Genomic DNA, 22,374 nt, shown 5'->3' with positions numbered 1-22,374 from the left:
AATAAATAAATACAATAAAGACATATAAGACAAGCAGACGACAAGGGAAGAGGTGGAATAATTAATGTGTGGGGAATGCCTGTTTGAAAAGGTAAGTTTTTAACTGTTTCTTAAATGAAGCACGGATGTGTGGGGGGAGAGAGTTCCAGAGGGTGGGGGCGGCTATGGCAAAGGCCCGGTCCCCCAAGGTACGTATTAATCCCCAGGGGGGAGTTGTTCATGTTGTTTTTCGGTCATGCTACATGCACAGTTTTTTGGTATATATACATACAATCATGCACACTCACATGCATTGGATATGCACTTTGGGAGAGATGTCAGAGTGAGGATACTGCCATTAACCTTGCACTCGGTGCCTTGCTCAAGGGCACCTAGGCAGTGCCCAGGCAAGTGAACCAGCACCTCTCCAGCCACCAGTCCACTTGCCAAACTTTGTCCATACTCGGACTCGAGCCGGTGACCCTTCGGTTCCCAAGCCAAGTCCCTATAGACTGAGCTACTGCTGCCTCCATTATTAGCCAGAGATCTCATGTTGCCCATGATGAGAGAGGAGAGGAGAGCAACATGCAACATGATGGCAGGTGTGGTCAAACATGCAAAATACCCCAAGATTAAGAATATGTATAAACGACATCATCCAAGTATGTGTGCATGTAACCACTTCTCTTCAAAGCAATCACAAAGACTCGGAATGAAACGTTGAATAGTTTAGCATCATGTCTACCTCTCTACCTCTCCACCTGCGTACTCTCTGCCCATGCTCGCCTTGTGCATGAGTTGTGAGAGTCCTTTGTGTGTGGCTCCATCTTTGAATTCAAACCAGCTTCAGGCAACCCAAACGAGAACAAAGGATCCGTGATTTATTTCTTTATTTTTCCCTTTTTGCTCCCTGGTACTTGTGAGACTGGACAATTTTACCAATGAGCATGTTGTTTTTAAATCCTGTTAATCCTTTTAGATGTGAAATGAGATTCTGTAGCTCACATCACATGTAAGCCCTCTAGCAGCTCTCATCAGCAGAGGTGTGTGTGTGTTTATTTCTGTGTGTGTGTGTGAACATGCTTCCGTGTGTGCCTGGCAGTGCCAGTGTTATATCTGTGTGTGTGAGTCCATCTGTTTGAGCCTTAACGAGTTGTTGTGTTATCGATTTATCTCAGTTATTGTGCTAACAGCTGTCAGAGCTAACAGTGTTGGCTCTTCAGACGAGACCGTGGGCGGGAGGGTTGGCATCAAACATGTCAGACTGGAAGACTGGCAGCGTCCCCGCAGACCTGCTGTCTCGTTCCTGTCTCTCTCTGTCAGCTTTTGGCTTAATAAATGCAGTTTTCACTCCGTCAGGGTTCATTGTGATCAAGGACAAACAAGAAGAGGGTGTGTTTTACAGCTCTATGGTGCCAATCGGGTCCAGGCCTCCATGCAATGTAAATATCAGACCCTGAACACAGAGGGGCTGCTTGATAAGGCCGGTCGGATGATATAAACTCCTTCCCTCCAGCAGGCTGTATGCTGTGATAGATGGGAGATATAGTCAGTATCTCCCCCTGCCTGTCAGGACCCTCCACTGACTGTCGCTCCTTTGTCTGCACTGCTGGAAGGGATGATGGATGTCTGAAGCTGTACTGCAAGAAGGCAGCAGAAAAATATCTGCTGTGTGTGTCCTTGTGTGTGCGTGTGTGTGTATACACAGTGAGTGTGAAAGTGCAGAGCTGCATTCTTGGCTGCCTTTTTCAATTTATCCACGAAGCAATAAAACGGTGAAAATAGCCGATGTGATGTCTTCAAATTACTTCTTTTATCTGATCAGCGCCAAAACAAGACGAGGCGTCATGCTAGTGGATCTGTGAGACTACTCAGGGTGCTATTTTCAGTACGAGAGTAAGAGGCTGGTATGAGCTGTCTCTAAAAGAAGGACTGTAAAATAACAGAGGAGATGGTTGTTTGAATCGTAGTTTTAAAGTTTTAAGTGAATCAAAACCTGGCAGATGTTGTCTAAAGTTAGGAACCAGCTTACCTGCAAATTTAAAAGTGACATATCACGCTTTTTTCATCAATATATATTGTTCTAAGAGGTCCCCAAAACATGTCTTTAAAGTTTATGCTCAAAAAAACACTTTGAAATCAGATTTTGGCATGCCTGAAAATCCCTCTTCTTCAATCCTCCTCAGAACACTCTGTTTTCTCTCTGACCACGCCCCCTCAGGAAGTGGATGTGCCTCGGCTCTCCAGCACGTTGATCTAATGTTTACATGTTGGCTGAATATACACGGCTGCTCAGAGATCGCGTTACTTCAACCCTCTGAATCTGATCCAGAATCTGATCCTGATGGAGAGGCGCCTGTAGCAGGACCTTTCTGAACGATTGGTCACAGATTTAGTGTTTCTTGTTGTTTTATTTATCAGTATGTAGACGTGTGTCTTGGTACACAGCTACAGCTACGACATGTAGCTATGTAGCTATGCTAACTAGCGCTAGCACTTATCCATGATAAATAAAAATCATCCACTAGATCTTCAAATCTGCAGACGTAGGGAGTAAAACCAACCTTTGTGTTTATTAAGACAGCCTACAACTAGCATGCCTCCCTCCTAAGCTCCTTGTTAGCACACATTTGTGCAGGTAAGGAAAAACGGAGGAAGGGTTCAGTATTATTTTATACAGTCTATGGGCTGAACAAGCTCCGAGCTCTGACTCCGTGACAGACCGGATATTGTTGTTACGTAACAAAAACACGGAAGTCTGAAACGGCTGGTTTCACACACATTTACAGAAAGGTGGAGAAATCAGAACAGGGGCAGAATGGATTTTTTTCATTCTCGGGGGGTTTGTAGACATGCCAGGGACATATTTCAGGTAGAGAACCATTAAAAAGTCCATTTTGCATGATATGTCACCTTTAAGTTCAAGGCCTTTATTTGAAGGAGAACCGTAGTTGTCCATGAGGTTTTGTTTTCAACACAATAGTCCATAGATATATAAATATAACATTTAACAGAGGGGCAACACATTTATATTTTTTCGGTTTAAGTTATATTTTTGGCCATTTTTCCTGTCCTTATTGATAGAACAGCTGAAGAGAGACAGTAATGTGGGGAGCAGAGAGTAGGGGAAGACATGCTGCAAATGATAGAGGCTGGGAGTCAAACCAATGACCACTGGGACGTGGACTATAGCCTCTGTATATGGGGTGCACTTAGACCACTAGACCACCGGCGCCCTGATACAAACATATCTGAGAGCAGAAAAGTTGTCCTAATCTGTCATGTTGATCGGATATGCAACTGGAGGACTCAGGACTCGGGAGCATTGATTCTCCCCTGAGCCACATGCTAACATCAGTGTGCTAACATGCATACAGTTGTAATGCTATCATGGTAATTGAAGCCCATGTTCCCACATTTCGGCATCTATAAGCTCTGCGTCAGCCGAAACCCTTTTCAATCAGCCTCTTTTATTTTTTCTTGTAATGATTGTGATGATTTGTGCTGCTGATGATCAAAATAAAATGACTCATTCATTCATTCATTCATTCATTCCTTTACTATAAAGTGCTTCCATATATCTTGTGGGAGGATAGGGCTTAAATTGAAGGGAAATGTAGGAACACAAGACCTAATTTTGAAAATTTCCTAGCAATGTGGGAACATAGGGATGACCCCACCCATAGGAAAATAAATTTAGAGAGGAGATCTCAAAAGTGTTTCATTTATGTCTCCTAGACAACAATGAGATCTGATTGAAAGCAAAATGAGACTATAGCTTATGTCTCCTGTTTCTCATTCTTGCCTCCAGAAAAAAAGTTACAAAAAGTCTCAGCTTAGTCTCCCTTTCAGTTCAAAAGGAGATCTGGTCAAAATCTGAAATGATTCTCAGGTATTTCTCAAGTGTTGTGACTCCCTTTGAGCTCAGGTGGAGAAATCAGGGAGCTCTCTCACTCTAACCTCATCCATTTGTTTTTGTCAGACTCAGTTTTTGTGTCTCAAGTTGAGCTCAGATGGAGCAAAGAAAGAGCCTGAGCTCATCTTTTCATGAACATTTATAGTGCCCTGCAAAATTAAGATTTCAATGTAATTGTCCACAAACTTACAATTCTCATTAAAACATTTGAACCACTTGCAAGATCGGCTATTTAGATGTGAAATGATCTCTTCTTTGACTTCCCAATATGGTCCTTCCTTTACAAGTCTGTTAGGAACAAAACAACTTCACAAAGATTTAGTGCATTTGAGAGAAATTGCAAAAGATAGAGATTTCATCCGAGGTATGACAGACCATTTATTTAAAATATGGGCCAAAAAAGGGCTGACCAGATTTAGCCAGATTATTACAATTACAGGGGTGGATTATTTTGGGCACTGGTGGCCTAGCGGTCTAAGTGCCCCATATACAGAGGCAACAGTCCTCGTCGCAGGGGTTGCCGGTTTGATTCCCAGCAGGTCAACCATCTCCTGCATCTCTTCCCCCGCTCACTACTCCCAACATTTCCTGTCTCTCTTCAGCTGTCCTGACAAATAAAGGGAAAAAGACCAAAAATATATTTTTAAAAAAGAGAAGAAAATGAGCCATTAATAAGATCTCTCATTTAAGTCTCAAATAAGACTCATGTCATGGTCTCAATTATTTCTCCTAGTGAATTTTAGGAGAAACGAATGAGAACAATTTGAAACTTGAATGAGGCTGAAGTGAGAATCTCAATTTTGTCTCCAGAGACTTAGAAGAGAAAGCCTTGAGCAGTAAAATTTTCCTCTGGGCATGCTGATGCTGAGTTAAGGATAATGTAAAGGAAAGTAGTGGTTTTCATTTTCATTCACATTAAAGTAAACATTATCCTGCTTTTGAGAAATCCCATTTAATTTAACATTTTCATTCACACTTAAAGCTGGGGTTGGTAATCAGATTTAGATACACTTTTTGTCATACTGGTTAAAATGATCTTTATGTCCTGATGGCAATCAATACATGATGTGTTCCTAAAAAAGAGTGAAAAAAAGCTGCTATCTACAGCCGGAGTAAACCTGGGAAAACACCAACCAATCACCGTTTTTTGGCTCCCCAAATTTTAAACCAATCAAATCCCGTCCAGCCGTTCTGCCCTCCTCCTGCGTGTACATTTCCCCGGCGTGCACTCCTCCGAGTCCCCGTCTCCTGCCTCTGCTTCCCCTGACTCTATTAACTGCCCCTCTCGCTTGTCCTCGGGCCTGTCCCCTCTGACCCGATGAGGTGCTTTGCTCAGGACTGTAATCCGGATCAGAGTCTAAAAAGCTCTCACCAACAAGCAGAATAATTAATGACGTTCAGTAAGTCCTACAGAAAATATATATTTATTGTAGCGTCCATCCGGACGCTGTAGTGATGACGAGCCGATTCGTGAACACGTTGAGTTTTAATAACCGGTCACTGTCGGCCGTGATCACGACAACCAACAAAACAACAATCAATGTTTGAATGATTGAAAAACTTCTCCTCTTGTCTCTCCTCTCTCCCACTCACACACTCTACACCTCTCCTGATGCCTTCACTGACCGTCAACATTGTAGGAATTAAGAACATCTACACTGAACACGTTTAACAAACAGTAGAGCTGTTACAGTATTATATGTGTTATAACTTTTCTCCTGATATCGTGTCTCCAGTACAACTGGATAATGCTAGCATGACAGTTGTGAGTACTAACAGCAGCCATGTTTGTTTGTGTTTTTAACTTTCACTATGATAATGTTTCGGTGAGGACCGGTTTTGAATCAGTCACGATCATATGGTCGAGAATCAGCGGCACTCGTGCATGTGAGCGGGGGGCGTTGTTTTGGAGGAGCTCCGAGGGAGGAGGGGAGGGGTTAGACGGAGTCATGAGGAAAAGCTACATTCAAATTCATGCTGGTTTTCCGAGACTACCAACCCCAGCTTTAAGTCTAAACATTAGCCTTTTTACATTAACATTCTTAACAGATGCAGAAAATAACAGCAGGGCCCATATAAGCTCCTCCTCCCTAACTAAGCATTGTAAGCATTTTATTTTTCACTCATCCAGTCCTGTAACACAGCCAAAGCTCATACTGTGTTGCGGTTTGTGGAAGCTTCGTGTTAGTTGTCTTCAATTTGCTCGATGTCTCTTTGACTCAGCTCCTGTTTTAACATCCATCACTAGTTTCTGCACTTTTCTCTTCCTCTTCTTTTCTCTGCTGGTGACTGGTTATTCATTAACCACCAATCTAAAGTTTAATGCTCTCCAATTAGAAATAACGTTTTTGCCACATTGTCAACAGGAAGAGGTAAAATCTAACTTGTTAATCAGATCAATACATGACCTCATCAAAGATGTCTTTACTAAAGCAAGTAGTATTGAAAAGTCATTAATTTGCTACCACGACAAATGCCACTTTGGCTAAAGCTACATCTTTACGACAGTGAGTGATGGTGCTCATGGGAAATGTAGTCTTCATTTTGGTGAAACACTAATTTTGCCTGAACATGTCACCAGAATCAACACAACATGAAACCTCCTCACAGTGCCTTTAAATATAACCCACTCTTAGTGAATAGAAACAAAGATTAAAGCAGCTTCTTACATTTGAAGTCTCAACTCGTTATCATTTTGCTTACAGAAACCATTGATTGCTTGAGTTGTAGACCGTCTCCCAATCGATTAGTCATCTAATCATTCAGCTTTACTGCTTCCCTCTCACAGAACCCATCGGCAGCGCCACAAGCTCCCTTTCAACATTGTTTATTCCAACTGAATTAATTTTTGATGTTGAAAAAGCACCCTGAATGCAGCACACTGCGCTCTCTGCCTCCGGTGATTTAAATGTGACTGGAGGCTCCGTGAATGTTTTAATACGAGGAGATTTATTAATTAAACATGACAGCATTCTGTGTGATCTCTGCACCCGGAGGTGTTTGACTTCCACCAATAAATCTCTTAGCTTAAGTGTTTCATGTAGCTGAAGTTGCATACAGAGCACAATGCAGCTCTAGTGATATTATTAGAGTAATATTCAGATTACTACACCTGGGAGGCTTTTATAAAAATGCAGTGGAGCAGTGAAAAGCTCAGTTTATTTTATACTGCAGTCATGGTGCTGCTGATGAGGGAGGCATGTGTCCACTGTTGCTAACATGTTTTATTTGCCTCTATTAGATGCACACAGTCATAAATATATTAAACTCCGTCCTTACTGAGATATATGCATCAGAGGAAACGACAGCCAGGCTAATTTGAGAGTCAAACCATGCCGTGTAGAGCTGTGATCTATCACATACAGTGTTTCCTGATAGATTAAGCTGCAGGTTATTACTTCCCATGCATCATCCGCAGTGTGACAGCTAATACTGTGAAGGAAAGGCTTTAATGACAGTGTGTCCGAGGGGGGAAACGATCGGATGCTTCAAAAGTGTATGGGGCGCTGGTGGCCTAGCGGTCTAAGCGCCCCACATATAGAGGCTACAGTCCTCGTCGCAGGGGTCGCTGGTTCGATTCCCGGCCAGTCGACCATTTCCTGCATGTCTTCCCCCACTCTCTACTCCCCACATTTCCTGTCTCTCTCCACCTGTCCTATAAAATAAAGGCAAAAAGGCCAAAAAATATAACTTTATAAAAAAGTGTATTAATTAAATCTGGCTTTTCACCACACTGTCACAAGTCTAATTTGGACATTTGGACACCTCTAATCTGCAGCGATGGCTTTGTTTGTTGGATTTAATTACACTTGCAACACTAAACAGTAGAGGGTGACAGGTTTTGTTGGAGTGTAATATGATTAAAGTGTGTGTTAAAGTGCCACCGAGCATCAGAGGGATGCTGACACAGAGTTCAGCAGTTTTACTGGTTTAGGAGGGAGACAGCTCGGGAGAGACGGCGTTATGTAAGACAGCATTAGAATAATGAGACCCCATGGAAAGTCCCCTCGGGGATATTTGAGGTTTCGTTGCAGGCTGAAGTGAAATGCATATCATGGCAGAGGTTAAGCTGGGACAATTGAAAGTGGATTGACTGAAATCAGTCAAATATGCTCTGGTTTCTGCTTCTCTGCTGTGATTCAAAGACTTTTTCTGTTTCATGTCAGTTTGAGATCAAGTCAGATTAAGTAAGGGTTAACGTATAGTATGGTGGTTATGCAAATTAGAATTCTGAAAGGGTGAGCAGGACCCCAGAGTGAAATGGAGGGTTCTGAGAGCTAGATGTTGTAAGCCAGAACGGGTCTCCTGCAGGAATATTAATGTTGACATGTCTGTCCTCATTCTGCTCTCCTTCTCTGAGCTTTGAGGCTGACACACCTTTAAACATAAACGAGGGAAATACCACAACTTTGGACATTTTTGCTATTATGACTCCTGTTTATAATTTATGTTATCATGAGCAGCAACTTGTGGCAACTTAGAGATGCTCTCATCAGCTCTGCTGCCGTTGTATGGTTTGCAGGACAGGATGTTGTTCCACTTTTCAGATGTTTGGGGTCCAGTAGCTCCTCAGTCTGCTCTCACATCTGTGCCCACCAAGCGGCCGGCAACCTCCGGTCTAAAATATGAGGCCAATGCGGTTCATCAAGGATCCGCTTGAGGCTGGCTCCGAGTACCGGAAACCACATGCACACCAATTCACAAAAGCTGATCTTTACAGCAGAAATAAACATGTTTACAGCCTGGTACAAAAAAAAAAGTGTAGTCTGGATAGCTCATTTCTCGATCGGCACACACTGTACGGGGTTTTCCACTATGAGAGGCACAGCTGACTTGATTGACAGGCGGGAACACTGTAGCTGTTGGCTAGGAGGCTCAAAGCCCGCCTCTTTAAAGTCAGAGTTCAAAGTCTTCTTTATTGTCAAAAAGTGCAGTATGCACCAGACATACAGAGGATTTGATATTACGTTTCTCTCTCAGACCCTAGCAATGACAACAACAGATAAACAAAGGAAAACTAGAAAAAGATAAACTAAAATTAAAAAGAGTAAGCTAATAAAAATAATAAAATACAGTTTTGAGGATGACAGACCTCAGTGTTGATTTGGGGGGGCACTATGGGAAGAGGGGGCAAAACAGGGAGTTCCTCAACAGCAGTTATGTTGAGCTCAACATTTCCAATATGGCTGCCGCCGCCGATTGGCCTCAAAACAGCGCTTCAGAAACAGATGGGTGACGTCACGGATACTACATCCATTATTTATACAGTCTATGGTGCCCACTCACTGTCATTATTTCCTGACTCCTTAAAACCAGCCTGAGATGGACACTAATGTTTTTTTGCCACAGTGTCAACAGGCAGAGGTGAAATGTGCTGGGCTCCCCTGTGCAGATCAATGTGAAACTACTCTCTGTTGTTGATGGAGTTTTGACCAGTAGTAGTTTGTACACCCGACCAAAAACATTAAGTAACTTTACTGTCATTTCTGCCATGTCTACAGGACATACACACTATCTAAATGTTGTTTCCCCAAAACAACAAACCATGCTGTAACAAGACAGAGATAAAAAAGTCATTGACACAGACAATTGGTAATAAAAGACAACACAGCAGTTTGTGAGTAATCAATAATAATAAAGAAGCAGTTAAGTAGCAGCAGTTGTGTTTGAATTATTGCCTTTGTAAGAGAAAGAGCTCGGGGATGGTGTGCATAGTTTTGGTGAGTCAGTGTTCAGCCTTTTTGTTCAGACAGGACAGAGATTAACTTTACAAGTTAATGAACTTTAGTTTCTGGCTCTGATGAAAGGTATTTTGTAGACTGTAGACAGAGTTGGGCTGTAATGAAATACAAATAATGTGCTGCTGTAAGAAGAATTTTCAGTTATCAATGCCTGACCTTTTAATTTGACCTCCTACATTTAATACCTGTATTCTTCTCTCTTTTGATGACCTAAACAAACCTGTTTCTTTAGCTTTATGGCATTTGAGGAAATCACATGGAACATTAAAGCTCCTGTGAGGAGTTTTTAAGTGGTCATGAAATGGACTGAAATTAACAGTGATGGCTTTTTATGACCTAGAAAAGCAAACAAGATTGTTAGAAAAAGGAATTGATCATTTCTGTTTTGTTATTTTTAAGCCTGAAATCACTGTGAGAGGGTAGGTGGTCAGATGAGGTGATTGACAGCGCATCAAAGAAAAACCCTTTTTCTGCAGTAAATATTCTTAATGAGTGAAATAGTTGACTGTTTGTTGAAAGCGGGAGGAGATAACATAATTTACACATGTACAGGACAAAATAAGCAAGATCACTTAGTCCACAGGGGGCGCCAAAGTCAATGATGATGCGGTTGGGTAAAAACCATGCAGCATTGCCATGATCAACACATAACCCCTCCTGCTCCTGAGACTAAGCACCCCCCCTCTCTCGTAAACAAACACCCTTTGAAAGAAAAAGTCAATATTTCTGGAATTTACAGCCTTTCTTTCTTTCATTCTGGGAGCCAGACGCCGTTCAGACGCTGTTATGAGTTTTAACCCGCCGGCCTGTTAAAAACCTGCTGAGCAAATAAAAAACACAAACACGTTTTAATTTGAGTAAAAATTATAATCATCTTTAAACTGCGGTTACAAACGGTTTATTCTGCAGTGATATCATGTTTCACACTCGTGCTCGCTGGACTATGAACCTCACCGGTGTTTGAGAAAAATCAATATACTATGTATACCTTGTAGTTCCTGTTGTTAATTATGGCCGTCAGCAAAATATAGAGACATTTGCATTACTTTGAAGCCTGACTAATCGATACGACTACGTGTAATGAGAAAGGAGTCGCTTGCAGTGAGGAACTCAAAGGGAAACGCCATCATCACGAGTTTCACTTTGATTTAGTCTATAACATCAGAGGAGAGTATTTATACTGCAGTGCTGCCAAAGATATTTATAAACATGTTAATTTAGGTTGCTGTATGGAATCAGAGTTTCACAGTTATTAAGTTGAGACCGATTAATTGACTTTCCTTTTCCTGGATTGCTTCTCAGGTTACATAAATACTACTTTCCTACTGTGTGATTAGGAGAGGTTTGACATGCAGGCACTTCTCAAAATACTGCAAAAACTCCTTCAAATGTTTGGAAGAGAAACACAACTTAACTAATATATTAGCATCCTTTTCAATAGTATTGTCTTTAATAACAATACTAGTTAATACACGGCACCTAGATAAATATATCCACAGCACATGAATCAACATCTATGCATGTTTTTTAATTGTGCAATAACCACTTTGAACATTTTGACACATAATTATCTGTTATTTACTAAGTTATCTAGAATAGAATAGAATGGAATAGAATAGAATAGAATGGAATAGAATAGAATAGAATAGAATGGAATAGAATAGAATGGAATGGAATAGAATAGAATAGAATAGAATAGAATGGAATGGAATAGAATAGGATTTACTTTATTTATCCCTAAGGGAAATTCAGTATAAATGTATAAATGCAGGAAATACCTCTCACATCCCTTTTATAAGTTTCCACACTTCCATGTAATTCTATTTTTATGACTTATGTCAAATTGTGAATCATTGTTGTGGGTGCTACAATGTAACACAATACTGTACAACCGAAGCCATACCATACAGTACAATACGATACCATTCAGAGCTGCCAAAGATATTTATAAACATGTTAATTTAGGTTGCTGTATGGAATCAGAGTTTCACAGTTATTAAGTTGAGACCGATTAATTGACTTTCCTTTTCCTGGATTGCTTCTCAGGTTACATAAATACTACTTTCCTACTGTGTGATTAGGAGAGGTTTGACATGCAGGCACTTCTCAAAATACTGCAAAAACTCCTTCAAATGTTTGGAAGAGAAACACAACTTAACTAATATATTAGCATCCTTTTCAATAGTATTGTCTTTAATAACAATACTAGTTAATACACGGCACCTAGATAAATATATCCACAGCACATGAATCAACATCTATGCATGTTTTTTAATTGTGCAATAACCACTTTGAACATTTTGACACATAATTATCTGTTATTTACTAAGTTATCTAGAATAGAATAGAATGGAATAGAATAGAATAGAATGGAATAGAATAGAATAGAATAGAATGGAATAGAATAGAATGGAATGGAATAGAATAGAATAGAATAGAATAGAATGGAATGGAATAGAATAGGATTTACTTTATTTATCCCTAAGGGAAATTCAGTATAAATGTATAAATGCAGGAAATACCTCTCACATCCCTTTTATAAGTTTCCACACTTCCATGTAATTCTATTTTTATGACTTATGTCAAATTGTGAATCATTGTTGTGGGTGCTACAATGTAACACAATACTGTACAACCGAAGCCATACCATACAGTACAATACGATACCATTCAGAGCTGCCAAAGATATTTATAAACATGTTAATTTAGGTTGCTGTATGGAATCAGAGTTTCACAGTTATTAAGTTGAGACCGATTAATTGACTTTCCTTTTCCTGGATTGCTTCTCAGGTTACATAAATACTACTTCCCTACTGTGTGATTGGGGGAGGTTTGACATGCAGGCACTTCTCAAAATACTGCAAAAACTCCTTCAAATGTTTGTAAGGGAAACACAACTTAACTAATATATTAGCATCCTTTTCAATAGTATTGTCTTTAATAATAATAATAGTTAATACACGGCACCTAGATAAATATATCCACAGCACATGAATCAACATCTATGCATGTTTTTTAATTGTGCAATAACCACTTTGAACATTTTGACACATAATTATCTGTTATTTACTAAGTTATATAGAATAGAATAGAATGGAATAGAATAGAATGGAATAGAATAGAATAGAATAGAATGGAATGGAATAGAATAGGATTTACTTTATTTATCCCTAAGGGAAATTCAATACAAATGTATAAATGCAGGAAATACCTCTCACATCCCTTTTATAAGTTTCCACACTTCCATGTAATTCTATTTTTATGACTTATGTCAAATTGTGAATCATTGTTGTGGGTGCTACAATGTAACACAATACTGTACAACCGAAGCCATACCATACAGTACAATACGATACCATTCAGAGCTGCCAAAGATATTTATAAACATGTTAATTTAGGTTGCTGTATGGAATCAGAGTTTCACAGTTATTAAGTTGAGACCGATTAATTGACTTTCCTTTTCCTGGATTGCTTCTCAGGTTACATAAATACTACTTCCCTACTGTGTGATTAGGAGAGGTTTGACATGCAGGCACTTCTCAAAATACTGCAAAAACTCCTTCAAATGTTTGCAAGAGAAACACAACTTAATTAATATATTAGCATCCTTTTCAATAGTACTGTCTTTAATAATAATAACAGTTAATACACGGCACCAAATAGATATATCCACATCACATGAATCAACATCTATGCATGTTTTTTAATTGTGCTATAACCACTTTGAACATTTTGACACATAATTATCTCTTATTTACTAAGTTATATAGAATAGAATAGAATAGAATGTACTTTATTTATCCCCAAGGGAAATTCAGTATAAATATATAAATGCAGGAAATACCTCTCATCACTTTTCTAAGATTCCACACTTCCATGTAATTCTATTTTTATGACTTATGTCAAATTGTGAATCATTGTTGTGGGTGCTACAATGTAACACAATACTGTACAACCGAAGCCATACCATACAGTACAATACGATACCATTCAATACAATATGACATGATACATTACAGTACAAAAGGATACAGTACAATTGATATGATAAGACATGTTACATTACAGTGTGGGACAATTTGATGCAATCCAACCATAGACTGTAAAAAATATGGACGTAGTATCCGTGACGTCACCCATCTGTTTCTGAAGAGCTGCTCTGAGACCAATTGGCTGCGGCAGCCATATTGCTTCTGTCGAGCCAGTGTGACGTAAAGAGGCGGGCTTTGAGCCTCCTAGCCAACAGCTGCAGTGTTCCCACAGGCAGCTGTGCCTCTCATTGGAAGACTGATAATCTCAATATCTTTGAAATTGCCAAATTAGAAAAAAATTCACCCCCCTCACAGTGAGAGGACGTCGAGAAATTAGCTATTCAGACTACACTCATCTTTTGTACCAGGCTGTAAACATGTTTATTAATGCTGCAAAGATCGTCTTTTCCCCATTCATGTGTATGTGACTTCCGGTACTTCCGGAGCCAGCCTCAAGCGGATCCTCGATGAACTGCAGCTTTTAACACTTCAGCATTGACTCATATTTCTAGATCGGAGGTTGCCGCTTGAATCCAACATGATTAAATGCAGAACAGATAAAAAACAACATGATACAAAGCAATACCATATCATATGATATGATGCATAATAAGATACTATACAATATGATATGATGACATACGATTAGATATGTAACGATACAATGGCATGAGATACAATATTATTTAATATGATGCAATACAACACCTACTGTACCTTTTCATATGGTATGTAGTATCGCCTGTGTAACTTTCTTGAAGTTTAGTGCTACATACACATAGCTGCTTCCAGAGTGGTATGAATACATAAAGCATACACTACCAGTCTAAAGTTTGGAAACACCTTCTCATTCAAGGGTTTGTATTTATTGTGATTATTGTAAACACTGTAGATTAATACTGAAGGCATCAAAACTATGAAAGAACATATATGGAATTATTGAATGAACAAAAAAGTGTTAAACAAAGCAGAATATGTTTCATATTTTAGATTCTGTAAAGTAGCCCCCTTTTTCCTTCATGGCAGCTTTGCACACTCTTGGTATTCTCTCAGTCTGCTTCATGAAGTGGTCTCCTGGAATGGTTTCTAATTAACATGAGCCTTGTCAAGAGTTCATTTGTAGAATGACTTGCCTTCTTAATGTGTTTGAGACCATCAGTTGTGTTGTTCAGAGGTAGGGTTAGTACACAATGGATAGCCCTGTTTGACTACTGTTGTAATCCAGATTATGGTAAAACCAGATTATTTCATAGTTTTGATGTCTTCAGTATTAATCTACAATGTTGAAAATAATTCAAATAAATAAAAACCATTGAATGAGAAGGTGTGTCCAAACTTTTGACTGGTAGTGTATGTCCTTAAAAAGAAAGAGAAGAAAATAGAGAAAGAGCAAAAGTAAGATGATATTCAAATGAAGCAATACAAATAATAAGACACATAAAAAGAAAAACCCTAAGGGTGACATAAGACAGAGTTCAGCAACAACAAACAAAGTGACAGGTTATCAAATATAGTGTAGGGGAATCCTCTGCCTCATAATCACAAGGTAGACATTGTGATAGCTGAGATTGAGATTAAATAAATGAATATCTGGAGCCTTTTTTGGGACATTTTCAAGCTATTATCAGACAGTTAACAGCCGAGAGACAGGACGGGGAAAGAGCGTGGAAACATGTAGATAAATGTTAAATTACTCTCAACAAAGGACCACATTGTTGGTGCGTTCATGGTGAGCGTATTACTCCTAAGGCACACCTCTTTCTTAGACTTCTTCTCTCCTCTGCATGTTTTTTCTAAGCTCCTCTAAATGCATGCACAGGACCCTGCAGGCATGCATCTGTGACTGTGCTCATGTTCGTGTGCATTTCAGTGCAGTAGTGTAGTGTCACAGTGTGTATGATTCGGCTTCTGTGAAGGTGTCTTGGATCAGATGCCGGCTGTTGTGTGCTGTGCTGATGATCCCCATCTGACACAAAGGAATGCAGGACGAGAGAGTGTGTGCGTGTGCCGGCAGTGTCCCTGTGGTAACCAAGGGTTCAGGTGTTAATGTCCACTGATGGGTCTAATTGCTGTCCCCTCGAGGAAGGGGGTAAGGAGGAGAAGGGAGGCATTGATTCGGGTGTTTTAGGGGGTTAGAGGGATGATGGAAGAGGAGGAAAGGGGAAGGGGAGGGAAAGGACGCAGCAGGAAGGATGTGAGAGCCGGAGAGGGAAGAATGAATGACGGAGAAGCTGAATGGAGACAAGAGCTCTGTCAGAATTACAATTCAACCCTCCTTCTTTTCTCCCTCCTTTGCCTTCATCATCCTTCCCTTCTCCTTCCTCTCTCTTCCTCCTCGTCCCTCCCTTTTCCCTCTCCCTCCCTTTTCTCTCTCCGTCCATCTCACTCTTTTTTTTCTCTCTCCAACCAGCTGCAGTGCAGAGATCTCCGCCGAGGCCCCCGTCAGGCTGTCAGCTGACCGGGACGGAGGCTGTGACATCACCGCCCCCTCGACCGACTGTCAGCCCTCCGCCGTTGCCATGGCAACGTCGGCAACGGCCTGCGGAGCCGAGGCTGGCGACGAGACGCCTGCAGGAGGAGGAGAGGAAGCAGCAGAATGCGTAAGGAGTCTTTTCTTGATTTTTCTTCTTTCTTTTTTTTTTTAAACGTCTTAAATGTGTCGTCTTGTCTCCGCTTTGCACGCCACCTTTTTATTGCCGCCTGCGATCAAACAGAAACACGTACATGCATCGGTATTCAAGGATGACAGGGACAGGGAAGGGGGACTGCGACACATACAGATGCACATACACACATACAGATGCAGAGGCATTTGTTGAGACAGGAACGAGTATGCAGTGCTCTGTCTTCCAGCGACAGCTCGATGTCTGACGATGCAGTAAAAAGAGGATCAGCAGCTGGGTGCTGGTAACTCAGCGCTTCCTTCCTTCCTTCCATCCTTCCTTCCTTCCTCCTCTCTTTCTCTGCATGGCGCCCTCAGCTGCAGCTAGCATTCTGCCTCCTCTCTGTGCATCTGCAGAACAGGAGAGCCCGGCTGACATGGAGTCTTCCTTGCAAGCCACAGGGCTGCAGGTAGTTTAGAGAACAGATGTCGAGGTGCGTTTCGTGCCTCTCAATTCTTTCGCTTTTGAATCCACAACGGAGCCTGCATCTGCATTCCCAAAGTAAGAGCTGCATTTGATATTTCAGCTGGACATGAATTATTCTCCTTCATTTAGGCAGATAGCTGCGAGCTGTATATCATGTTGTTCTCTGTACGAAAGGATGAAAACCTCCCTTTGTCTTTCAGTTATGTGCAGAGGCTGTTAGCTGTCAGAGCTCTGTCAACATTTGGGGAGCTAATGTTGAAAAGCCAATACGATCAAAAATCATTGGATGTAGGTGATGTCTCTAGGGGTTGAGGGGTCTTGTGCCAAAGCAATGACCTTTGAACCTTCCACGCGAGGTCACCTCCCCGGAGCTTCATAGACCCTAAAAGGATTTTAAAAACACCACGTGAGGAGTGTTTGTTCCGTGCAGGATGCTGCAGCGTGTCGGGGAACTCCTCGCTTTACCTCCAGAAAATCCAGGAGATGCTTTGAGTTGTCGCTGGTAGGACATCTTTTTATCTTCAAGGCTGGGCGGTTTAATGATGTGATCAGAGCGGTGTTTTTGGATGCATGGCCTTGTTGCATTTAGCGTCTGTCACAAGACTTGGCAGGCGATTAGTGCTGCGTCTCAGTATGAAATTTGGATTCTTGGCAGTCCTGCAGGCTGGGATCAGAGAGATAACCAAGATTTGTTATGTAATGATGTCATGTCAGCGAACACGGTGACATCGCACACTGAAATTCCTCACACACGCGTTCACACACACACACACACACACACACACACACACACACACACACACACACACACACGCGCGCTCTGATCTCCCTCCTGTCATCATCCTCACCTTATCTTCCCTGAGAGTTGTGCCCTTTTCCATCTGTTGCCATAGCAACCTGACCGTTTGATTGACACACGTGTCCTTCCAACCGGCAGCACACCGGTCTGGGCTGCAGGCGCTCCAGCTCGGATGCAGCCTATGAGCTGGCTGAAACGGTGAGAGCTCAGCGCGAGTGTCGTCTCCGGCCTCACTACAGCGACCCCATGCCAGCAGACGCCTCCAAGCGCAAACAGCTGGAGATGAAGATCGCTGCCGCCGCCAGACTCCACGGCCACCGCCGGGACCGCGACAGAGACCGAGACCGAGACAGTGGTGAGTACATGACATGAGGGACAGCTGTGTCAGAGTGTTAGGGATGTTCTGTATGTTCTGTAAGGCATTCATCTTACTCAATCAGATTCTGGACCACAAATTATTATTATAAAGCTGTAAAACTTGCTTACTGAATGCTTTCAAAGACCAGTTACTCCCAAGAACTCGTCATTTAAGGATAGAAAATGTCTCTGTGTTTTCAAATCTGTATTGAAGTCTGATGACAATCATACTGATGGTTGAACAAGCCTAAATCCTGCTCAAGAATAAGGATGACTTAATAAGAAACTGTGAGTCAGAGTCATTTTAAACTGGAGTATCTCATGATTGTGAAAAGCCATCATATTGGGCAGGGATTATAATGTGCATTTGTCAAAGTTTGGTAGCAGGATCTTAATGATTCTGAACTTTATGTCAAAAATGCAAAAAAAAAAAAGGAAGAAGGAAGAGAGCACACATCAGAAGTTTTCCTGCAATCAACAATCTCTTTCCTTTTTTGTGCAACAAATCTGCTCCAGATTGTCTTTAAGGAGGAGTGAAGAGAAACTGTTTCCCAATGAGTGAGGCCTACACTGAAATGTTGTTCTGTAGTCTGACATCCAGAACCAGAGAGAGATTTTGTTCTTCAACTAATGGTCAAAGATTAATGCATCGAAAATGTCAAGTACTTCTTAAAACTGTAAAGCTGAAAGATTGAACATGATTGAAACTAAAGCAGCAGAGACAGATATTTTTCACTGCACTCAATGCCCCTCTTATACAACTAGATGGAGCTCCAAGAAACACCAGAGCCTACATTTCTCATAATCCATCTCAGTGTTATCTTTTTGTTACACCCTCCTTCCTCACATGGAAAAATAATCACACCTTCATCATCCACACCTCCAGTTTGCAACGTATTTCACTTTTTTAAAATGAATCCAAAAGCCAAGTTAAGATTAGTTAATGACATCACTCTGACACCACATCAAGATCTTTTACAGCCGCACAAGTCACTTCAAACTTTTATTCTAACCTGAAAAGTCCTTGTGATTAGTAAACTGGCTTTTATGCATTCAATGTGTGGGCTATCCCATTAAAGGTGCAGTGCGTAGTATTTAGCGACATTTAGCAGAACAGACATGATACAAATGGAATATAATATTCATCAGTATGTTCAAATTAGTGCAAAAACCACCTGGACATGTAAATCATTTTGTTTTTAATGAACTCAGAATAAGCCTTCTATGTCTACATAGTGGTGGGTCCCCTTTCAGGGAGGCTGCCATCTTGAACTACCATGTTTCTACAGAAGCACAGAACGGACACACTAATAAGGGCTGTATGCATTTTTGTATTTAAGTGGTGGATGTACAAAATGCACCGGTTGAAAGACAAAGGAGAGGTGTTGTTGTTGTTGTGTGCAAAATAATTTGTATTGATAGAAGTTTTAAATGGTAAAAACTTCACAAATAGAGGATCAGACTTATCTTACATCACAGGAGCTTTTTGTCCTCGAAGGCCACCGTCTCTTCAGCAACTCAAGGGGTGAGCAAGGGAGCGTTTCAATCTAGAATCTGACCGCTAGATATCTCTAAATATTCCCATTTCTACACACTGTACCTTTAAATGGTTGTGAATCTACCACAAAGATAAATCTGTTCATGTAACTTTTATTTAGTCAGGTAAATAAAGATCTGAGGTCACTTTAAAAAGAGAGACCGGTCCAAGGCAAAAGATGCAGAAAAACCTGAATGCCCTTTTCTGAATCCAGCTTGGACTTTGAGAATGATAATTTACATCATGTCGAACGAGTAAAGGTTGTGATTTCCATCCTTCAAGATTAAAGAGGGGAAAATAGTCCAGGACTTTAAATTTATAAATTAGGAAACACAAGTGGTCCAGTTGACTTTATGATTTGAGGCTCAATGTGGGATCAGAGAGACTCTGCCCACAGCTTATCTCCAGCTCTGATTCGATGCTTCCTTCCGGTGCAGAACCCTCTCTGTTCTTAAATTTAATTCTAATTAATGTAATTACAGCAGTCCATGTGCTCATTACATCTCCCTCACCTCATCAGGGAAGGTGACTCACCCTAAATCTTAATAAAACTGCCAACTAGGCCGCACATTCAGTCCAGCTTTGTGAACAAGAGCTACATTTGATTCATTTTATCATCCTTTTTGTCATGCTTGAGTCTAAATATTTCAGCTTCTTCACCTCCCCCACAGAACACACAAACACACACCCACACACACACACACAGTTCCCCTGCTAATATTGTGCTCCCCCTGTCAACAGACGCTCTTTGACACTGGACGCTGGCCACAGAGTGTCAGTCAATATGGCATATGTTAATGCTGACCTTGTTGCTCTTTCCAGTGGATAAAAGTGAAAGTGACAGGATTCTTTTTTCCTCAGCAACAAAAAGATTTCACCCTTATACAGGTTTTCATATTGATACATAATTATCATGGGTTTTCTAGGACCGGGTGTTTGAATGAACCATTTGAGTCCTTTTTATTCTCTGCAAACATGTAGTCTCTATGTTGAACACAACACACACACAGTCTCACACACACACACACACATTCAAACACAGTGGATAGTATTGACATGCATGTGGACAAAGGTTAAGTCCTTGAGTTGAGGGTGAGGGATCTCATTATTGGAGAAAGATGATATCTGAAATAGTTTCTTCATTCTGACATGACCAGTAATGACTGGTTCAGATGAAGTGGGCGTTCATTAGGGAAGCTGCTAATGCTGGGCGTGCGTGTGTGTGCGTGCATGTGTGTGTGCCTCCTTGCAGTGTGAATAACAAAGCCTGTGGAGAGTAAATCCATAAACATCATGGGCCCTAATGAATCTGACCTCCTCCTCCTCCCTCTCCACAGCTCCGGCAGCTATCCGCGGTCGCTCCGAGCCCCCCGGAGAGGAGCGCCAGGCGGGTCTAGGTGTGACTCGAGCTGGTCAACATCGCTGGAGCACCATCAGCAGCCTGAGCGCCGACAGCGGTGTGGTGGGCCTCAGTGATGAGCGGGAGGAGGAGGACAGCGAGCCTCGCCGTCACCGCAGAACCAGGGGAGCAGATGTGGAACGAGTGGACAGCGGCATAGGCCCGGGTCTTTCTCGCACCTGGAAGAGACCGTCTGCCTCGCTCAGAGCCTGGGAGGCCCAGAGACCCTGTCCAGACTGTGGACTGAGGGACGGGGCCTCCAAGGAGAGAGGGGAGCGCATGTGTGAACGCTGCTCCAAGCTGAGGACGGAGCGGAAGGAAGCCATCCTGGAGTTTCTGAACACAGAGTCGAGCTACGGGGAGGACCTGAGGATCATCAAGGAGGAGTTTTACTGCCCCATGCAGAGCGCCGGGCTGCTGACGGCTGAGCAGCTCATTGTGGTGTTCGGTAACGTCCAAGAGCTCATAGATGTCAATGACCGCTTCACTGAACACCTGCAAGACAGCATCGACCATGGCTTTGACCAGGTAACACACACTCTGTCTCACACACACACTTACATAGAAACTATCAAGGCTTAGAAAACAGAGGGTAGGGTGCAAAGAAATCTACCCTGTTACCTTGTACCACTACTCAGGAGATCTAAGATCATCTCCTTTGATGCTCTGAAGTTTTGAGCACAAACAAGTACATCATAAGTTATTTATAAAGGCAGTCAATTTTAGGATTGCATTTGAATGAAATGGCTTATAGAAGACTGAAAGACTTTCCATCTTAACAAAACATTAACATATCTTACCAAGCCCCAGAAGTTCTTGGTTATACAAGATTTTTGCAACTGCATCATGAAATCACAAAATGTCTTGACAGAGTTAAGGTTGCCAAATAGAATCAACATATACCCAGCCAGCAAATAAAATGTGTCCCTCTCAAATATCAAGATATTCTACATTTCCTTAAATACAAAGTCAGATTACCTCTGCACAAAGACTGTAAAGAAGCAAGCCAGCTGGGATATGAAGGACAAAGCCTGTCCATGTGTTGGATTGGAAGACAGATAGTAGCTCTTGGATGGGTTATTGAAAGGAAATGCATGTGGACTTTGGAAATATGAATAAGCTTCCTAGATCCATTATGGACTCATCTGCATTTTGAATTTAATTCATACTCACTCTGGATGTTTTGGAACCATGTAGTCTAATTTAATCGTCTGTAATGGATAAAATGAGACCAAACAAAATGAATCAGCATAAATGACACGTGGCTGTTTGGTAAGATTTCTTGTTTTGCTTTTTCTTGATGTCAAAATATTTGTAGCTAAACTTTCAATTTATTAACTTTTATGACAGCAAAAATACAGCAAGTGTTAAAGGTGCAAAGATGTAGTAATTAGTAGCAGGTCCCCTTCCCCAGAGACCGCCATTTGCACCGCCATGTCTCTACAGTAGCACAGAGAGGACAAACTAGTAACATACGCATTTTTTGATCTAGTGAGTGGCTGCTCAAAATCGCTGGTTTAAGGAAG

General features: G+C 41.4%; 1 protein-coding gene across 3 annotated transcripts in view; it reads left to right on the top strand.

Annotated features, from left to right (window-relative positions):
- The window catches only part of si:dkey-91i10.2 (uncharacterized protein LOC555224 homolog), a 105,382-nt gene that overhangs the window by 76,576 nt on the left and 6,432 nt on the right, over positions 1–22,374 (top strand). For all 3 annotated transcript variants that reach the window (XM_034693178.1, XM_034693180.1, XM_034693179.1), the window contains 3 exons: positions 16,078–16,267; positions 17,694–17,910; positions 20,787–21,376. In XM_034693178.1, the coding sequence (XP_034549069.1) occupies positions 16,078–16,267; positions 17,694–17,910; positions 20,787–21,376 (997 nt within the window). The remainder of the gene's footprint in view (positions 1–16,077; positions 16,268–17,693; positions 17,911–20,786; positions 21,377–22,374) is intronic.

Source organism: Notolabrus celidotus, chromosome 10 (assembly GCF_009762535.1).
Source record: "Notolabrus celidotus isolate fNotCel1 chromosome 10, fNotCel1.pri, whole genome shotgun sequence".
Taxonomy (NCBI): domain Eukaryota; kingdom Metazoa; phylum Chordata; class Actinopteri; order Labriformes; family Labridae; genus Notolabrus; species Notolabrus celidotus.
Note: the sequence above shows the minus strand (reverse complement) of the source record. Positions and strands in the feature narration are given on the sequence as shown.